We start from the raw sequence: 19,808 nt of genomic DNA on the forward strand, positions 1-19,808 counted from the left end.
TAATTAAATCAAAGCTCAAAAGACATCTGTGGATAGAACATGCTTTGAATAGCACTACTGAGCTGCACCCGAATAGCAATGAAGACCAATCCTGACATCCTTACTTAGCTGTTGACAGTGCACAGGCCTTATGCAGACAAATTCATATAAAAGTCCAAGAGGTCTGGTTCTTGTGAGCACTAAATAAAATTCATACAAGTGTAACACTTGCCAGGTTTGCTGACACCCAGAATTAAACTGGTACCCTTAAGGGATCAGTGAACTAACTGCTGTGATCCAAACAGAATACTTCTTTGGCTATGCCCAGCTGGCTTATTAACCGGTTGATTACAACATTATGCATATTAATATAATTATTATGCAGTTATTTATATTTTCAAACATCCATCAGACACAGTAGGTGGGTAAAAGGAAACAATTCAAAATCCAATACAGACAGTATTTCTAGCAAAGTTAGTTACCATTAGCACTATGAAAACAATAAAGAATTCCAAAGAAAATGTTTCTTTTTAGTTAGAGTCATATATTTAGCCAAGATCTCTAGAAATATTTAGACAGATTTTGTACCATGATCTATGTGAGATATGGAACAATCCAGTCCCCTGGACTGGTATCTGCTGATCCCAGTCCTTGAATGACGCAAGCCAATTTACACAGCCTGGCATGTGGAGACATTAAAATCATGTAAAATAACTTATAAGAGTTATAGCTAAAGGCAGGACTTAAGACTTTATGTTGGCACTTGACAAACGGTGGATTCCATCCATCCTTGCTAGTTTAGTGAAAATAAATATGATGTTATTCTTCAGAGTTTGAATATTTTTCCTCTAGGCTAAGAAAGACAAGCTACTAACATTTCATATGATGGACTGATGCAGAAAATTGCTTTATTCTTGAAAAAAAAAAAGATACTATCTTTTGCCATGTTTCAGTTGGAAGGAACACACATATTTTGAATTTTATTGAATGGATGAAATACATTTAATCATTTGCTTTCAAGGAAAAGAAGTCACAGGAATGAGCTCTAATAACCATTATAAAAAAGCTTGCTGCTGTGCTTGCTCTTCCCAGACTCATGGCATTTCCACAGACAAGCTATCCCATCAGCCGCAACTGAAAAGAGCCTGCTCTGATCTGGGCTCAGGGCTATATGCAGGACTCTCCCTTTGTGACCTGAAAAATAAAATATGTATAAAAAACGCAAGATATATCACAGTTTTACAGAGAGAATGTCTACCACTTTTATCACACCCATCCACAGCAAAGATTGTTCTGCTTTTAACTTTATCAGGTTGACATGCTGCACAGGATGTGTAAAGATAGCCTTTTTTATAGAGTACTTTCACATTAAGAAAGAACTGAAGGCAGTATTTTCTTTTTAGGGACCAAGCTTTAACTGCCAGTATTGCATTGCATTGCAAAGTAATTTCTGTCAAAGAAAAACATTAAACCTGATCTCATGATTCTCCACTGCACTTACAACATCAGTCTCATCTGTGTTTGGAAATGTCTCTCACTGCTGAGCTTTCCCATCTGGCTGCACATGCCTTGCAGACAGTTTGCAGCTGATCCAACAATCATGAGATAGTGTTTCCAGCTGCTACATTATTACTGTTAAAAGGATCTTTTAACAGTGATCCCAACGAATAATTTATTGAAATTGAGCACATTTGAGTTTGTCTGCAGTTGTATTAAACTTTGGCAGCTAGATACTGAAAGCCAGAAGCTACCCCAGCCTGGCAGCACAAATAATGTACACAAGGCATTAACCTGGTTATACAAGTATCTCCCTTGGTAGAAGTAACTGACTTTAGAACTAAAGAAAGAAAAACTGTTTCGTATTAAACTGAGACTATTGAGATCTGTATTTACCTCACTACTCTGCCATAAGCCTCCTGTGTGATCTTGCACAATGCCAGTGCTAAGGTTTTAGGCACTCAGGGGCACAAAAAATGAGAAGCTTTTCTACTTTTACTTACTGGCTTCTTTGGGTTGATGAGTTACTGACGATCATATAATTGAGGTCATCGCCCACAGGAAAAAAAAAGACACTTTTGAGACGTAGTGTCTCTCATCTAACACAGACAAGATGAACCACATCCTAAAAGGAAGCGTGAAGGTATCAAGAAAGTCTTGGGTGAACAACTTCAAGGAATATAGATGATGTTTGTACCCACATTCTCCATGAACACAATGGGGAAATAATATTAATCCTCAGAAAAATATTATGAGGATAAGCATGTAAAGACCTGTAAGGCCCTCTGACACTGTGGAACTTACCACAATGGTACCTGATGAAGATCCTCAGGAGTGTTGTAGATGGCCAGTCTGCCCTAACTTTGTGAAGCTGCTGCTATGGATTTTTGACTAAAAGGAATTTTTTGCTGTCCTAGTGCTGAGAAATATGTGTCCCACCTAAACCTTGTAATCAGAGTTTCAGTACCACTACTAAATTATTTCTGCAGGTATTTTTTTGAGGCTTTGCTCCTTCTTAAAATATTGAAGAGTACACAATCTTTGTTAATATCAAGGACCAGGAGTTTGCAAGCCAGAGATTTCCTTACACTGTCTCCATTCAGTGTCTGTAACAATTCTGAAGGAGGAGTTGCAGATGTGGTCTTTGGAGGCCTCCAAAACTGTTCACAATACTGACTGAAAACTGATTACTAGTTTCAGTCAAAAAGAAGAGAAGAGAAGAAGGAGCAGAAGAAATCAGAAAAGTTGAAATTATTCATTTCCATATTTTCTGAGTGGAGGAGGCTGGGGTTTTATTTCAATGTTTCAAGATCACATCCAGGTACTTTTCAAAGCAATTACATATTCTGATTCCTTATCCTTATCCTTTCTTTGGTCTAAAACAACTGTTCTAAGGGGAGGATGTTTACATCCAAAATGCATTTTCTTTCTAGTGAAACTAGAAGCTCTAATAGTTCTATCAGAAGCATATCAAAGATGGACTCTGCTATAAAAAGGTTACTATCTGTCACTTGTTATTCTGTTCTGAATATGGTCAGCAATAGGCAATACTAAAGTACTCAGCAGTAGTTGTTGGTGCTTCACCTGAGCATTTTCAGGATTTTCAGCATGTTGCAGGATTCAACAATGAAATTCAGTTACAGTTTATCTATTAAATTCTTTGGGTGTAAGACTCGTGTGTTGAAGAGTGTTTGAGGCTGATTTTGAACGATGTCATAATCATCCATCACAGTGTTTTTTCTGAACATATTTAGATACATTTTAAATTATTTCAAACATTCACTTGCTTACAATAAGTTAGTAAGAGTCTTCATAAGCAGAAATATATCTGTGTAAGAGCAATCTGGTCTTTTTATTCAATAAAATTATTTTCTTTTGCAGGTAAAGTAAACTGAATTCGAAACAGGATGATAACTAACCCTCCAGCATCACCAAGTTAACAACATATTTTACTTATATGGTAAATGTTTTACACCATACACTGTTCTCAAAGGTAAGAGTAGATCTAGATTTTCTTTGAAATACTACATTCAAGAACTGAGAAACCTTAATGCAGCAGTTAAGACTAATGATCATGTTACTTTCCATATCATTTCTTAGAATATCACATGCAATTATCTTAAGAGCCATAAATATCCCACAAATGAGTAGGGGTAAGGAAGAAAAAGCAGCACAGATAAGCAGCACAACACAAGGATAATCTGTAACCAGATAAATAAATGTCTTTGCTGACCTCTCTACCTTCTGTCTTTGTTTTGACTATTCTTCAATTTCCCCTTACAGTCTAGCACTGAAGTCAGGTCCCTTGTTCCAAGGACAGCATCCCAGTATAGCACACATCAGAAATTTAATAAATGCCCTCAAATGTAATAATAGGGTATAAAAAGCATTTGTAAATATCAACTATGTCTGTCAGGTTAAAAATGCAAAGCTTCTTTTGTTATATCTTGTCAATGAGTGTGAAAACCAACCATACTTGAGAAAACCCAGCCAATGTGCAAATCTGTGTTTTCCTTTTAACTTCAGATTGTCTGCTGGATCACTTCAGCTAACACTGGAAAAAGTAAAATGCAATGCATCCGACTGACAGCAAGCACCAGCAACAAAAAAGGCTTAGTGTCAAAAAACAACTGTGATATGTAGCACTACAGCTTCATGGACCAATACAGAGCTGTAAGGGAACTCCACTGCACGTCAGCATGGCACAAGGGAAACATGCTGCACTACATTGCTTCACAGCCAAAATCATTAACTAAAACTCAGACATAGAGATTTATTTCAAACTTCATTTGGAAGCTGGTTCAATATCCCGGCATGACCAGCTGTAAAACTGAAGACCCTCTTCTGGTTTGTTTTATCTAGAATGCCATCAGCCTACAGTATACTGGAAGCAACACTCAGTCCAGGCCTAGCAAACCTTAGGGAGAAGACATCCCCAACATCCTGCACCTTGGGTGGCCTTAGAAATGATAAGAGAACCCCGTCATTAAAACCAAGGAATTTTACAGAAGCAACTTACACCATTATCTTAATAAGTCAACCTTTACAATTCCATGCATCAGAATTCTGTGAATGAATGTGTGCATGTAGGTAGTGATAGCAAGTGTGGGTGACTGCTCTTTTTAACTTTATTTTACTTAAAAGTATAAGGTATGCATTTGTGAAAACATATTGATTAGACGGGAAGATAGCTAATTGAAATAGTTAAAACTATTAACTGAAATACTTGCCATAGAGTTCTGATGAATTGACAAGCATGGGATACTCCCATATTTTCACCTGATTTCCAGGAAGGCCTTGTCCAGTCATCAGTTCACTGGTTTTGGGTAACCAGAGCAAGGAACAAATCTATTGCAATTTAAAATTCTGTTTTAGTTTTCAGAAAGGCTCGACATACACCATTCAGTAGATCTGAAATGTTATCTACAATATTTAAACAAGCTGAGAAGTAGCCCCAACACAATATTTACTTATTTAGAAGGATCTTTTCATTTCTTGCAATACTTCAAAGCACAGCTGTTTTATTGTCTAAATGTGGTAATAGCCTATCAGTGTAAAACCAAAGCCCTTTAAACACATCTTCAGCTAAGTTGTCATAGCTCCAGGAATATCAACAGTTATGCTGCTTTATTCCAGCCGACAATCTGTTCTTCTGTCTCCTAATATTCAAACTCCGGAGACTGATGTTTGCCCTCTGACTCTTAGACCTCTCCCTACACCAGCACTCTGGGATGTTTCCTTCCCACTCAATGTTCTCTCCTCATGAGAGTTTTGGCCAAAACCATCATTGTCACTAAGGAAAAGAAGATAAAAAGTGTCTGGCTGTGAGACCACCTCCTCTTCAAGTACTTCTGTGTGGAGACAGAAGTGGTGAATTAAAAACAACAAACTGCTTCTGAGTCCAGCCATACACTGCGGTGCTGAATGTAGCACAATGCTACAAGAAGCAGATCCAGAGAAAATCCTGCTGTTCCTCTGTCCGCAGAACCACCCTCAAAGTCAGTGGGAGTGTGCCAAATGAGCACAGCTATACAAGAAGAGCATAGCCTAAGCATGCAGACATTTCATCATTTCACCTGAGAATCTGTAGCTGCACTTTGGACGATTTTCTCACGGTTTATGTCCCAGACACGCAAAATCCCATCTTTCATTCCACCCCCTGTAGCAAGGACTTTGGACTGCCAAGGACACCAGTTCATAGCCTGAGCAAAAAAATGAAAAAAAAAAAAAAAAAATGAAAAGAAAACATATGCCAGAACAGACTAGGAGGTTAGCTCAAAAAACAGAAAATAGATTTTGCTTAAAAGCCTAACTGGAAAAATGAACTGCAACAAACACCCATAATGTATCTTTTTTTTTTTCCACCCTATATCATTCTCCTCCTTCCATATACACACAGAATGTAGCATGCCAAACCTCCGAGCGTTCCTTCCTTTGCCATTGCTTCACGTTAGCACACACTCCATCACACATGCCCATTAAACTCTAGCTTCTCTGCTTCCCCTTCACAAGTCACAGAAGTACCAGAAGAAGCCAGCAGAATACAGTCTGACTTACTGTCTTAAAAAGCCATCACAGAAGCTTCAGCAACATGGCTTACAGGACTTAAAGAAAGATGATCTCTCCTGAGTTATTTCCTCAATATGCCTAAGGCCAAGTCTCTACCTGAAGAAAAGCTACTAAGAACTGATTTCTACCTATATCAATAACCTTCTCTAATCCTCTAACATCAGTGCTTCAAGCCAGACACAGAATTTTCTGGGAGGGTTAACAGTTCATAAATGCTAGACTTCCCCTTACTGCTGATACCTGTCCTCTCTCCCTCACAGATTGGGACTTTATAAAGTTGAAGAATCTAAATTGTCCTATTTCCAGTTTCTCAGTTCAGATCCTTTGCTACCAGCAATCATAACCTGAAATGAGAATGTCATCAGGAGGTCAAAAGAAACCTCACATTTAAAATAATTTCAGCAGAAGGAAGTTCTGAGAGACTTTTCCAGAACTCCTATTATTGAAAGGTCTTGTTTGGTAACTTTTAAGTATTGTGCCACTGAAGTTTTCTGCACAGGATGGAGGAGAGGAGCAGGCTGTAGGTTTCATTGCTGTTTGATACAACATTTACAAAGGCCTACTAATTTGGTAACATTTCCTAATCAAAGCACTAGCAAACTTATCTGCATGAGAACTGGTCTTAAAATTAACTGCATCACAGTCAGGGGAGAAGAAGCTAACAGAAATCCAAAGAAACTGAAATAATCTGAAAAATTCCATAACTGTTTACATCAACAACACAATTTCATGATATCAAATACAGAACAGAAGATGTTCCTCCTCCATATACCTTAACTGCTGAAGAATGAGGTATGGTCTTCAATGGCTGTGACTGCACTTTCACACCAGGGTCACTAGGCCAGATATTCAACGTACCATCATTAGATCCACTTGCGAGCAAGTGGTCAGTTAGTGACCATTTCAGGCTGCAAATGCTTTCTTTGTTTTGGCAAAGAGTCCCAATGTGGTGCTGAGCAACCCGAACATCATGATGATGAATAGATCCTAGTCGTGAACCACTGTAAATGACAAAACGAAGCTTACATTTAATGTTAAAGACAGCAATCTACCTCATCATATTCATGTTTCTTCAGTGGTTTCAGAAGCAAACCACATCAGAGTAAAGCATGCATGCAGTACAACAGTACAGGGGTGGCTGACAACAGAAAGGGACAAAGCGTCTGCTCAGAACCAGACAGGCGAAATACCTGCTCTTCATCATGGTTTTCATTTGCCTGAATCCATATTGCAATGTATGCCCGCTTGTTCAACACTTGACCACTCAATGTAAACTCTTTACTGTTCTTCAAAAAAAGTATTTTTGCAACATGAATTTTGCCAAGGCCAGATGTGACTCCACTCCACTCCACACTGCCTCTTTGAGGCAGTGTAAAACTGCACTGGCCTGGGAAAAGGCTTACTAGTCAGCACCACTGTGTTCTTCTGTTCTGTCCCTCCTCTTGGCCTCTTTCTCTTTCCCTCTTCCAGGTTGAATGAAAGTCTGCACCAGTCACCTCTACCTGTCACAGCATATTTCCCCTCTCTGACACTGCTACACTAGTTACCTGTTAGGAAATGGGTGCATGGTTTTATCTGTCCTCAGGGTCCACTCCCTCAGGCTGTGCTCTCCCACGGGTACCGTGGCCAGAACAGTCAGTCTACCAAAGGAAGAAAGAAATACCCTGTCTGGAAGCACAGCTACTGTTACAGTTTATCTCCTGGATGTGGGTTTTACTCATCAATGGTTACTGCCTTTCTAAGGATATTACCTACATTAAACATATACCAAAACAATAGAGCCTCCTGCTGGAAATTAACATTTCCTGTTCTGATGACACTGAAAAAATCAGCAAATTCAATACCTACTTTCTGGGTATCTCAGAAACAGGTATCTGACATTACTGCAATAGATTCATTTCAGGCAATAACAACTGGAGACCTTCCCATACTGACTCTTAAAGATTTCTCAGATGCCAGTAGAGTGATTTGGAAGCTCTGAAAATGCACAAAGTGACTGAATGCAAGAAAAGCCACTCTATTGTGCTTGGATTACCTACCTGCCAAGCTCTTGAAGTCTATAAAAGCCTGAAAGATTCCAATCAAGTAGTGCACCAGTGAATATTACGCACATCTTTATGGAAAACATCTATAAATATACATAGCAGTATATGCATTATATGCAAAGGCATGATCATTTCCCTCCTGAAGAGTTATGTAGATTTTTCCTCCCAAATAATAAGCATAAATTCTAACCGAAAGAGATGAATTGAATAGCCAAATTAAGGTTTTCAGCGATTGTAGTGATAGGAGTGGGAAGGAGCTTGGCTCCTGAGAATCCTGTTTGAAAATAAAGTTTTTGATTTGGTATAATAAGAAATCAAAACTATTTTTTTTTGACACAGAAGATAGTATCTGTTTTGCTAAAGACAAATAGAAACTAATAAAAATTTGGGACAAGTTAATTTCTGGTACTGACATTTATTTAGAGGTTCATTATTTTGAGGATGTGTTGTTGGGCAATTTTTAACCACAGGAACTAGTGTGCAATCCCAAAGTATTAGTTGTTGATATTGAAGTTTTCTGTAAGAATTCTGCTTTCATTTTAGTCATAATGAATACACATCCATGCCTTTTTTTTTTTTTTAATTATACGGATTATTTTAACTGTGCAGTAATGAACTGGTTAGATTCAAACCTAAGAAGAGAAATCTGTTAATCTGAACCTAGACTATCAACAATAACTGTAGTTCACAGATTCATGTTGAATTTTATAATCATTTTCCACTCAGAAAGATTTGTAATGCTTCTGTTGCTTTCACTCCTTTGGCCAAGCTGAAATGCACATTGAAACTAATCAGTACTGTAACAAGGTTATGCTACTTGGCATTGGCAGGTGTTGAAGCTACACCCTTGTAACTTGACCCACCCGCAGTACCTACTTCTGCAAGAGCCACAGCATTTTATTAACTGATTTTATCTGGTATCCTCGTACCCCACTCCACCTACCACACCCAATAGAATCAAAAGCCACCGCATCGTATGAAATCAAAATAAAACTACCTCTAGTGTTCTTATCAAGAGATACTTTCATTTTGAGGTTAACAATAAAGTTAGTCAACCTTTGCTATTGTTTCCGTGTTGCTATGTAACTGAAAAGATTGGCGCTGCCATGATATCAATGGAGCCTAAGTTACAGGCCCTCTCCTTCGCATAGGCTATGATTTTTGAAGACCAGACCCACTGGAGACAACACCATTTAGAGCTCAGGCTCTTCACAAAACTAGAACCATAGTCTCTACATCCTAGTGAGATTCTGCAAGTACCGACAGCTTTCTTGAAGAGTGAGAAACAAAGACTAAAGAGGTGGGCTAAATTCCCTTTGGCTTCTTTCCTGCCATGAAGGAAACCTGCATATTATTCCTGCAAAGGCCGTTAAGTCACAGGATCTATCACCTATAAGCAAAGCCAACAAAAACAACTAAAATGAAAGTTTGACACTTGTCTAAGTGAAAGCATCAGGATTCTCCTGGAAATGTGTCTTTCTAGACACCACTCACCTGCTCAGAATATAATGATTCCAGCTCAGAGCACCAACTACAGACAGGTGACCAAACATATTTCTCAACCTCTTTTTGGTTTCAACGTCCCACAGCTGCCAATCCAAAACAAACAAAATAAATACAAATTTAAGAGGAAATATATACATATATACTTATATATATATACACATATATATATTGTTCTCATAATTTGTTTGCAGGTAAACCACTGCCCAGTTCTAGTTTGACATATGGACAACTTCAAGTTAATTTATTTCACAACTAAGACAAGAAGGAGTATTTCCAAATTTTACTGTAAGAGAATGTGCATCTCTGAGATTAAAGCTATTTATTTATATGGCAGTGTTTGGACGTGCATGTTTGAAAGCACTGGCCTTCAGTACCTTCAGACTGCTGACTCAGAATTGCAGCAGGTAGATCCCCATATTTTCTAGCATCTCAGCCAAGGTCCAAAAAAACCTTTCAATAACAGGACTGCTCCTTAACAGCAGACTGAGGTGTATGGGTATAATCAGACTGAAGTCAAATTCGTGTGTGTGAGTGTGTGAATCCATAAAGAGAATTTTAGCTGAAGTTCTAAAGGCATCTGTCACTACTGGAGTGATCTTTGCAAAAGATGTACAAGAAAGAATAGGCTGTGCTGAGAAAAAATAATTTAGAGTTCCTCTTACTGTTGGAAAAAATCTGACTCTCTATGAACAGCTGAGTCATTAATTCAGTCACCAGCTCTTGAGTAGCTTCAGAGGCTCCATGCAGATAATACTGGACAGCATTTACTTAATCAATAAAGTGCATGATGATATAGGATAAGTGCTAAATTTTGTCCCCAGCAGGGTTTTTCTGTATTTCAGCCAATCTTTCTGTTTTGTTTCAATTAAAAAATAAAAATAAAAAATACGATACATATTGTCTTATGGGTATTTTAGCTAGAAATGGAGAAAAGACTGAAAAAGTAAATTACTAAGTACTTGCACTTCTCCATCACTAGTGCCAACTGCAAGGCAAGTTCCTTCTTTTATCCAAGCCAGAGATGAAATGTACTTGGAACAGGAATTCAAATCAATGCTTTCAATGCCTTGAAGAGTTCTTCCATTCCAGATATGTGCAGCAGGTCCTACAGCAACAGCAATGAGATTTTCAAGGTTCCAGTCCAGTATGTTTAGATCTAGAAGAAAGGTACTAAAAATCACTGCAAGAAGGTTGTAGGTAAGGGATGGGAGAGAGGTGCATAGTTTGGGGCAGAGAAGGTGTTGTTGTTTTGTTTATTTTTTAATAGCTATGGGAAAACTTCAGGCCATTGCTTCTATGAAACCATTACTAGCTAGTGTTCATTGAAGACACCAAATGAGAGCTAAATGAAGGAGAGTATTTCTAACAAGCCAAGGTCTTCATCAGGCTAGTGTCCACAAACTGGTATGCTTGTACAGCAGAACATGACTGACAGATTCCTCATTATTTTTTTTGCATTTATCACACTCCATTTTGGATGCTCACATCACTCTAATTTCTGCCACCAGACATGAGGGTTCTTCATCACCAGCTACAGATCCCAAAACATTCTTGTTTCAAGGTAATTCATGTTAATAAGAAAGACATAGGAGAGACTATAGCATATGTATTCTCTTCTATGTCCTTGAGCTAATGTTAACATTTATGTTGCAAGTGACAGAAGAAAAATGCAGAAACGAGTTAGGGAAATTCTGTTCCTCACCTGCAGAGCCTGCTCAGCAAGTGAATGCCGGAAATACTGTTTACACTGCCCCTGATGCTGGGTGCATTATAGATCCTGGCAAGGCAAGTCACTACATTGATTAGCTTCAAAACAGCCTGCTATGTCAGACAGGGCAGAATGACTTGGTACACAACATTTAATACCAACACAGGACTCTTTCCCTTGTCTAATGGAAATCCTCCGCTGTCCATTTATGGCAGCTTAAAAGTAATTTTACAAGACCCCTGAAGAAGATTGTTACCACAGTCCAAGGTCTGACATCATATTTTGATAACTAAAATCACTCTAAAGAACAGCTGAATCTATCAGTCAGCTGTTTGGTTAGAGTCTTGGTTGCTGCAGTCAGAAATAAGTATTAAGAAATCACTTCCAAAGACTACTTATGCTTATTCTTGGGACACACTTTGTGCGTAATCAGTGTAAATCATCCAGGTAGAAATCCAGCCTCAATATGCAGGCAAACAAACCTTTGTCCTGCTCATAGATTTACATCTAAATAACGCTTGTAAGGACATATTAAAAGTTAAAATAAAAAAAAAACAACATAGGGACACTTTTTAACAGTTACACATACAGGGTTGTTAGAATGTCAAAAGTATTAACACATATTTGGTGCTGTAGACCAGAAATCCATGCATGTTCAGGTGTAACTTGTGTATGTTTAATTTTTGCCTGTACATCACCAAACATGTAAGTGAGGATTTAGTTCAGAAGGTATCTGTCATCTAAACCATAAACAACATCAGTGACGTCTCCCTAAAACAAGAGATTTCAAAGTCTTCTTAATAAAGTTGCTGCTGCATTGACAGTCTGCTAGACATCCAAAGCTGGTATCTGAAATGTCCTTAGCTTAATTAATAAGCAGGGATAAGTATATTGGTTTGACTTTAAAGCTGTATTGATACCTATTGCTGAAGAAAGCTGCATGAGATTTAGGTAATACTGATTCTAGGGTTTGATCAGTCATCTCTATGTGCTGGGTCAGGCAGTTTTCAAAGGTGAATTGTTTTAAGAAAAATTACATTGTGCATAAGCCTTGGAGAGTTTCCATTTGATCTGAACGGGACACACACTTGCCATCTTTCTTGAAGAATACATAAGTATTCCCAACCTCTGCAAAAGCCTTTGAATAGAAGAAAGTAACTTACAGTAATCATCGCGCAAACCAGCAATATGAAGCCTCACTTCTGGCTCCAGTGGCATGGGTGGCTTCATGGTGGTAACAGCTCTAAACTCATTCTGTGTCCTTTCTTGGCATCCTGTATTTGAAGATTCACCATGCACAGTTCAGTAATGGAAGATACCACCAGTTTTTCTCATGCCTAAGCCTTTCACACTCACTATATTAGTCTGTCCATGGTCCACAGCAGTCCAGAATGGTTTGATTTATCCTGTGTAGGCCAAAACACTGTACACAAAAGTAGGTGAAAGCCACCTTTTAACAACTCTTTCAAATCTCCATGGATGTAACCTGCTCGAGTGGAGAATAGGGTCCACTATATTTTATTTAAGTTGTCTCACAGCTCAGTGCAGAACATGGTTCATTTCGTCTTTGGTTAGCTTTCTGTCGGAAGTTGTTAGTACCAGTTCATATGGACTCTCCCACCTTAAAACCCTCTCAGACAGCAACTAACCTTTTTGCTTTCTGATGTTAATCTCACATTAAAAGGTCTCTCCCACCAACACCTAACCACAGGAAAAGGTTTTTAATGCACACCCACTTTGATTACAGCACCCTAAGCTTGTGACAATACAAAAGTGAGAAACAAAAGCAATAGCAGTAAAAAACAGGTATGCGCAAGCAGAAGAGTCAGCCATTGTGGTCATTGTCTACGGTATGCTGCAACAACTGCTAAGCATCGTAGAAAAAAGGCCAGATCATTAGCACCATGAATCACTTAATGCTACATCTTTATGAGTAAGAAATTATCTTTCTGTAATATGCAGAGCAAAGAGCTGGAGACTCATATTTCTGCACTTTCCTCTATATATTGACTTCATTTTTGAACTATTCTCCAGAGAGGTATATTTAGAAAAAATGCCAAAATCTTCAGGGGCAGAATACATTATCTACCTTGACAACTAACCTTTTCTGTTCAAAACAAAAGTCAACACTCACAAGTTTTTGCACTCTGTAACATAAACACATGCATTATCATCCCATACGGAAGTCGTATCAACGACAAATTGTGGAGAACATTTCACACAGTCCTTTCCTACTTTGTCCTCAGTCTTCTTCCCTAATCCAAAATGAATTTCTGCCAAACAACTGTTTCTCCTCTCAACTGTAGTACCTCCCCCCTAAATGAAGACTGTAGATTAGCAAGAAGTAGGCCACAGTGATTTTTTTCCAGATCTAAAAGTTTGTGGAATTAAAAAATCAAGCAGGGTTGCAGGAACAACTGAGTGTGAGACCTCGCTTGCCCTATGCAATACGTAACACTCCTTTCTAACACTAAAAATGGTCTGATATCACTGAAATGAGATTTGTCTGTACAGCAATATATATTTCTAATATCTAGATTTTTGGTTATTTTTTTAAATTTGCTGTTTCTGAACCCAAATAGGACAATTCAGGAAAACTATAGCACTTAATTATAACAGTTGGAGAATGACAACTTTTGACACACTTTGAAAATGATTTTCTTCTTTAATATTGGTAGCTGGCATTAAGGATTGAGATAAAAAGGATAAAAGGATGAAATCATCTGTGTAACTCATTTTAGCTTTCTCTTCTCTCATGAGCAATTTATCTAGCCCAAAATCATATTGATATGATTTCAGCTCTATTCACGTATGTCCATATATGGACATGTGAATGTGCATAACAGACTTTCTTATTAGTGGAAATTAAGCTTAATTACAACATTTTGTGTTATTTTGCCTGAGTACTAGAAGATTATCACTGGTTTTTGATAGGATTTGGGTCTCAAATGCCTATTTCACTTCTCAAAACGAGACTCAGGAAGAGGTAAGTAGTCAGCACTGTCGCATAAGACCACTTGATCAACAAGTAGGTATGTAGAATAAAACCCAATATTCCTGACACCTATATTCATTTGCCATTAAGAAAAAAATACTGTGACTAATCCCTATACTGTTGCTATTGACTGCTCTGAACCGAGTTTTATTTGCATGGAAAAGAGTAACAAAGGAATATATACCAGTCTATCACATGCCCCCATACTTCTTCCACATGAGCTGAACTTCAGACATATAGAGGTTGTTTCTCACAGTTTTTACACGAGTATGAATCAATCTCTGAATGGAAAGAGTCCAGCACAGAAATAGCCACATCACCAAAACAAATTACCTAAGACAGAACACAGTAAAATTTTGGTTTGGTATCTAATAAACTGTTGCATACCCAAAAAAACCTCTGGGAATATCTGTATTATTTGACAGATCAGATTCTCACATCTCACCTGGCTTCCAGTCCCCTGATCATTCACACTCTCTGTATGCTCATTCAGTCCTAGGATATTTTTGGAGTGAACTAATCAACTCCCAATCAGATGAAACCAGAAGCAATGCTAGGGACAGTCTGTTCCAGCTACCTTTCCCTACAGGTAGGTGCAACAAGATTCCACCATCTCTGCATGTTTTAAACTCTCATGTACCCAGCAGTCCATCTGATACTTATCACATGCCCTGTATGCAGCACAGTCTTACAATATTTCACATATCTGAAACTCAAAAGTCAAAAGGAATTAATGTGTCTGATCGTGCCCAAAGGAGAGCCAGGTAAAATACTAGGTGTTAACCACAATGGAAGAGGTGGGTGCTATTCCTTCAAAGGCAGTGGAAACTGAAGGAGAAGTAGCCTGAAGCAGTGTAGATCTCAGCCACTTTGTATTATTCTGTAAAACTTTTTGGAACAGATGTTTTTTTCATAGTAGATGCAGCCTGCTCTATCATTCTGTTCCATGTGCATGGGGGTATTTGCTATAGTGGAACACAGGAACATACCTTTCCAGATGCAACTGCTATTTTCATAGACCTTCATGTCTACACTTTTGACCATGCTACATCCAACCTCCTGGATCACTGGAAGCTGAGTAGAACATTTCTGCCAATACATTGAAGTGAAAAGATGATTCAATGAAGAAATGTAACAAAAAGTATATTTAAATATAATGGCTAGCATAACAGCAATCAAAAGACTCAATATTCTTTACATGAAAGCTTTAGAACAACTTAACTCTTGGGTGAGAAGTCAGTAAAAAATACACAATACCATTGTCCAAATTGTATGCTCTGGCAAGAGTTATCATCTTTCCTTCCATAAAACACCAATTCACTGCTAACAATCATGCAAATTTTAATAAAGCTGTTTGAACAAGGCCATCTTACCAGTGGAAAAGTTCTTAGGCCCTGTATGTGTACATATCACCTACTAAAACTTAGTGCCTTCTTGCCCTCTTTTAATTTGTATTGGGCTAATTTTACCAGCACACAATGCTAAATTTTCTACATGTAGGCAATATGTCTGATGCCTCAGACTTGCTGATCAGTTTTGTGATTGCAGGGTCATTGATTCCAACAGGAAACCTACTAGAGTCCTCGCTCAGGCCAGGGTCCCACAGTCTGGACACCATGATCCCATTTCTTAAACCAGTATTCCAATTTGAATCCACACGTGCTAAAAATATAAACAGGGTGTCTCAGAGGAATAAGAATTTTTTATAATACTTTCCTCTCCTTGGGTGTCAGAGAAACAGATAATGCAGCAGAAAAAAATACGAAAAGAAAGATCTGAACTATTATTGGAACTCTTCCCTTCTTCAAAAAAAATAGGTTAGGCCCTATTTAGGTTTAGGCAAAATCAGGTAAAGGGTCAGATCAGTCCCATGGGATATGAATCCCTACACCAATCTCTAATAATATGCATTTCTTCACAATGTTGTTTCACTTAATTGAACACTCTGATGTTAGTTGTCTGGTCTGTAATTCATTATTTACAGTCAGGTGGAAGTGCAGCTGATGTTTTTACCAGCCACTCAGTATGCTCTTTCTCCAATGTCTGTGAAATCTATCTTTCCAAACACATCCAGTGTTACTCTTCTTCAAAACCCTGTTGTAATCATGATAAGAAATGTCTTAAATAAATATACTGGAAAAAAAGTTTAGATTTTTATATATCCCATCTGTTCTACAGCAAGCCTTCAGCTCTGAGAGACACTTTTTGCATGATTTACATAGACAACTTGGCAGAAAGCTAATCAGATTGCTTGGATCTGTGTCCCTCTAAAATAAGTACAGACATTTCTATGGAAAACCTATTGTGTGTACAGGAAAGTAATCTTTTGGCCCACAAGGAGACCACACACATTCACTGGTATGTGAAAAGATTTTATCCCACAATGTTATCTCAAAGACCCCCACATCACACTTACAGGAAGTTATTGTGGTCCTTGATGTAAAGCTCTGAATATCTTAGTTCTAACTCAACTTCTGATGTCAGTCACAGTATAATTCTAGGTACTGTAGAGATGAAAGACTGACACAGAAGAGCGAAAACAACAGCATGCACACTCATCTTTAAAAACGCATTGAAATTTAAGAACAGAAGTATGCTTTACAAATATTACTTCATAGAAAGTTTTTACCTTCTCACAAAAAGGCTTTATTAAATTTCTTTGTGAAGAAATATTACTTTGTGAAGGAAAGTGATTGCCCTGAAAAACGGGTTTCCCAGAATGATGTAAAAAGCATGGGTCCTTCTGCAACATTCAATGACCTTCGCGAGTGCAAGTATTAAAAGATAACAAATAAGCCTGTTAGCCCAGCTATTCTGATACTAATTCTTCTTCTCGGAAGTTGATCTTGACACCCTCACAAAAATTTCTCTATAATATTAATAAAAATGTATGCAGCTATGAAGCATCCTTACTTAACAGTTATAGTCAAAATGTAATCACTTGAAAACAGCTGTCATGGTCTTCAGTACTGATCTTACAACTGGTGCAATCAAGAAAAGGAGAGTACCAGTCAGGAAGAAGCATAGTGACTGACCATAAGTTTACAACTTAATATACAAATAGTTGCAATCAGATAGGACTAAAATCAGGAGGTAGCTTTGAGTGTAATATTACGGTAATAACTTTTACTAACACAGATAAGTATCACTGTGATTCACATGACAAATCAATTTTCAAGGAGTTAGTTAGCAGAAATGGATGGGTGTCTGGTGTAGAGGTTTATTAAAGGTGACCAAAAAGCAGCAGATAAAGCCTACAGAGGAAAAAACAGTGTGTCAGTGTACACTAGCAAAAAGGAATGGATATAGTGCACAGCAATAAAAAGCAGCACCAAAATGGGAGAAGATCTGAAGTCTTCATATCACATGGTAGAGATTTCTTGTGTTCATTCATCTTTGGCCAAGAATCATTAAACATTACTACCTAGCCTTTGAGTTTCCATTGTCATGATAAAAAACATTATTCACTGAAAGCTATTTTTTGGTAATTTTTTATACCATCTCATACTGTCTACGTGACCAAAAGAACCGCAACATCCTGCACGATTGAAGAAATGACCTTCTTCATGCATAGTGGTTATTAAGCCTGTGAAAAACTGAGTCATTCGTGGTCTTTATGCACATTTTTTATAATAGAGATTTTCCCTCTGAGGTCACAAATGCATCTTGAGGGCTTCATTAACTTGGTTTCAATTTTAGTTTGCAGGACGATAGGCTGACATCATTTGTTCATCAAACAAATGATGAAGCTATTGTACCTGTCATCTTTTTAGCAGACGTTTCCTAAATGGACCTCTTCTTGTTAACGTTCTCTGTGTTAATAAGGCAGCATCTGCACAACAGGTTCCAGCCCAAAGATAAGGTTAGAGAACACATCAAGAAAGCAAATATCCTACCTGTGCATTTTAATGTTGCATTACGTACCTGTTTCTTTCCCATTTTAGTTCTCCTATTATTTCTCCATCCTAAGCCTTCTGCAGTGTGACTGCAGGGTAGAGTCACAGCAGTTTTCCTCATGAAGAGTTTCTTAGGCATCTGAGGTGTCACTGAGAAAAAAATAATTTTAATGGAAACATTTTACTCAAAACCATACATAGGGATATTGTCTAGAACTTTTCAGAAAAGCATTTATTTTCCAGCAGCAATATCCTCAAAGCTGACTGGCACACTAAGTGGGACAATACAAATGCTGGCATTTGAGCTAGTCAGCCTGCTCTCCCTTTCCTTCAATGTCAAGGAAAAGAAACAGACGCTTCTACAGCACTATTCATCTTGTCCTAAAAGAGACATCTAAAAAAGATCGGATTGGTCACTCCCTTTATAAACAGTCTATATTTACTTCTATAACTGATATCCATTCACTGGCTACACCAGAACCTACTCCATACAAAATCAAAGTCTGATTTCCCACAGCCGTAAAGGCTTTCACCACTGCTGGTGGCGAGAGCATGCAGTACTTTCTGCTCTAGAAACCGAAGCAGGGAAAAATTTAGTTTAGAACATGAATTCAGCTTTAGAACGTGAATTTCCCAGAGCTGGGCATGCACTATGACCACACTGTTGAAGAGTTGTGGTACTCTGCTCAGCAGAAGATAGAATGGCACTTTGTCTCCAACAACCATGGCCTCATAGGAACACATCTGGAACAACAAAAAGCATCTTTTATTTGCTTTCTAAAGATTTCCATTATTAATTGTGAAATGTGCTTTGTTCAGTTTCCTTGCTCTTCCAGGAAACTCTTCCAGTACATGCAGCGTGTAAACCCTTCTGCATTTTCCTTTACCACTGCTGGACGTGGGAGTGAGTTCAAAGGCTTATTTAGTCTTTCTTCAGCTCCCTCTGTTGTTGATGGAGAGAAACAGCCTCTTCCAGAGTCAGTTCTCCAGACCAAATCAAAGTCCTGAAAGTATGATCTGTGCTCTGAATGACAAACAAGCCTTACCCTAAGGTGTGCTGAGGATAAGTGTCTACTGGCAGACAGGACTTTTATCAATACCTGTAGCCTTAGATATTGGAGGGGAAACTAACACAAGGCACACTTCTCCTTCAGTGGGTCATCACAGAGTGTACACAACACCACATCCAGGCATGCAGACTGGTCCAAGTTCTGCAGATGCAGCCAGGTCTGGGGTAGCCACGTGCAAGGCAAAGGAAAAGCAGAAGGAAGGAAAGGAAAGAAGTATGGGCCTGGCTTTCCTCTCTTTCCCTGTCAGCAGTGTAATTCTGCTGAAAGGATGCTGGCCCTGAGCTCACTCTGCCTGGGAAGTGCTACACAGACTGCTGCTGCTGCCCACCGCAGTAGCCACAGCCCTTGTCCACTGGGACATGGGGAAACACCATCACACAGAATTCCCTGCATGCTGCCATCCTATATGTGAAAATAATTCTTTGACTGACCTGGAGTCTTCCCAGGTGTGTTGATGGGCTGGGAGCCCCCAAGGGCACTACGGTGGGCCCTGCAGGCCCCGCGCGGCTCCTCAGCGCGGCCTCCTGCGTGCAGCTGCTGCCA

At 38.6% G+C, this 19,808-nt stretch overlaps 1 protein-coding gene across 1 annotated transcript; it reads right to left on the reverse strand.

Annotated features, from left to right (window-relative positions):
* Positions 1-1,036: 1,036 nt before the first annotated feature.
* On the reverse strand, positions 1,037-19,808 carry CDC20B (cell division cycle 20B). Its single transcript, XM_050716578.1, has 9 exons — positions 19,697-19,808; positions 18,224-18,345; positions 15,289-15,388; positions 12,468-12,578; positions 10,556-10,752; positions 9,585-9,679; positions 6,818-7,046; positions 5,553-5,678; positions 1,037-1,173 (listed from the first exon to the last, which is right to left on the reverse strand). The coding sequence occupies exons 2-9, from the start codon at positions 18,332-18,334 to the stop codon at positions 1,147-1,149; spliced, it is 996 nt and encodes a 331-aa protein (XP_050572535.1). The 5' UTR covers positions 18,335-18,345; positions 19,697-19,808; the 3' UTR covers positions 1,037-1,146.

Source organism: Cygnus atratus, chromosome Z (assembly GCF_013377495.2).
Source record: "Cygnus atratus isolate AKBS03 ecotype Queensland, Australia chromosome Z, CAtr_DNAZoo_HiC_assembly, whole genome shotgun sequence".
In the NCBI taxonomy this organism is placed as follows: Eukaryota; Metazoa; Chordata; class Aves; order Anseriformes; family Anatidae; genus Cygnus; species Cygnus atratus.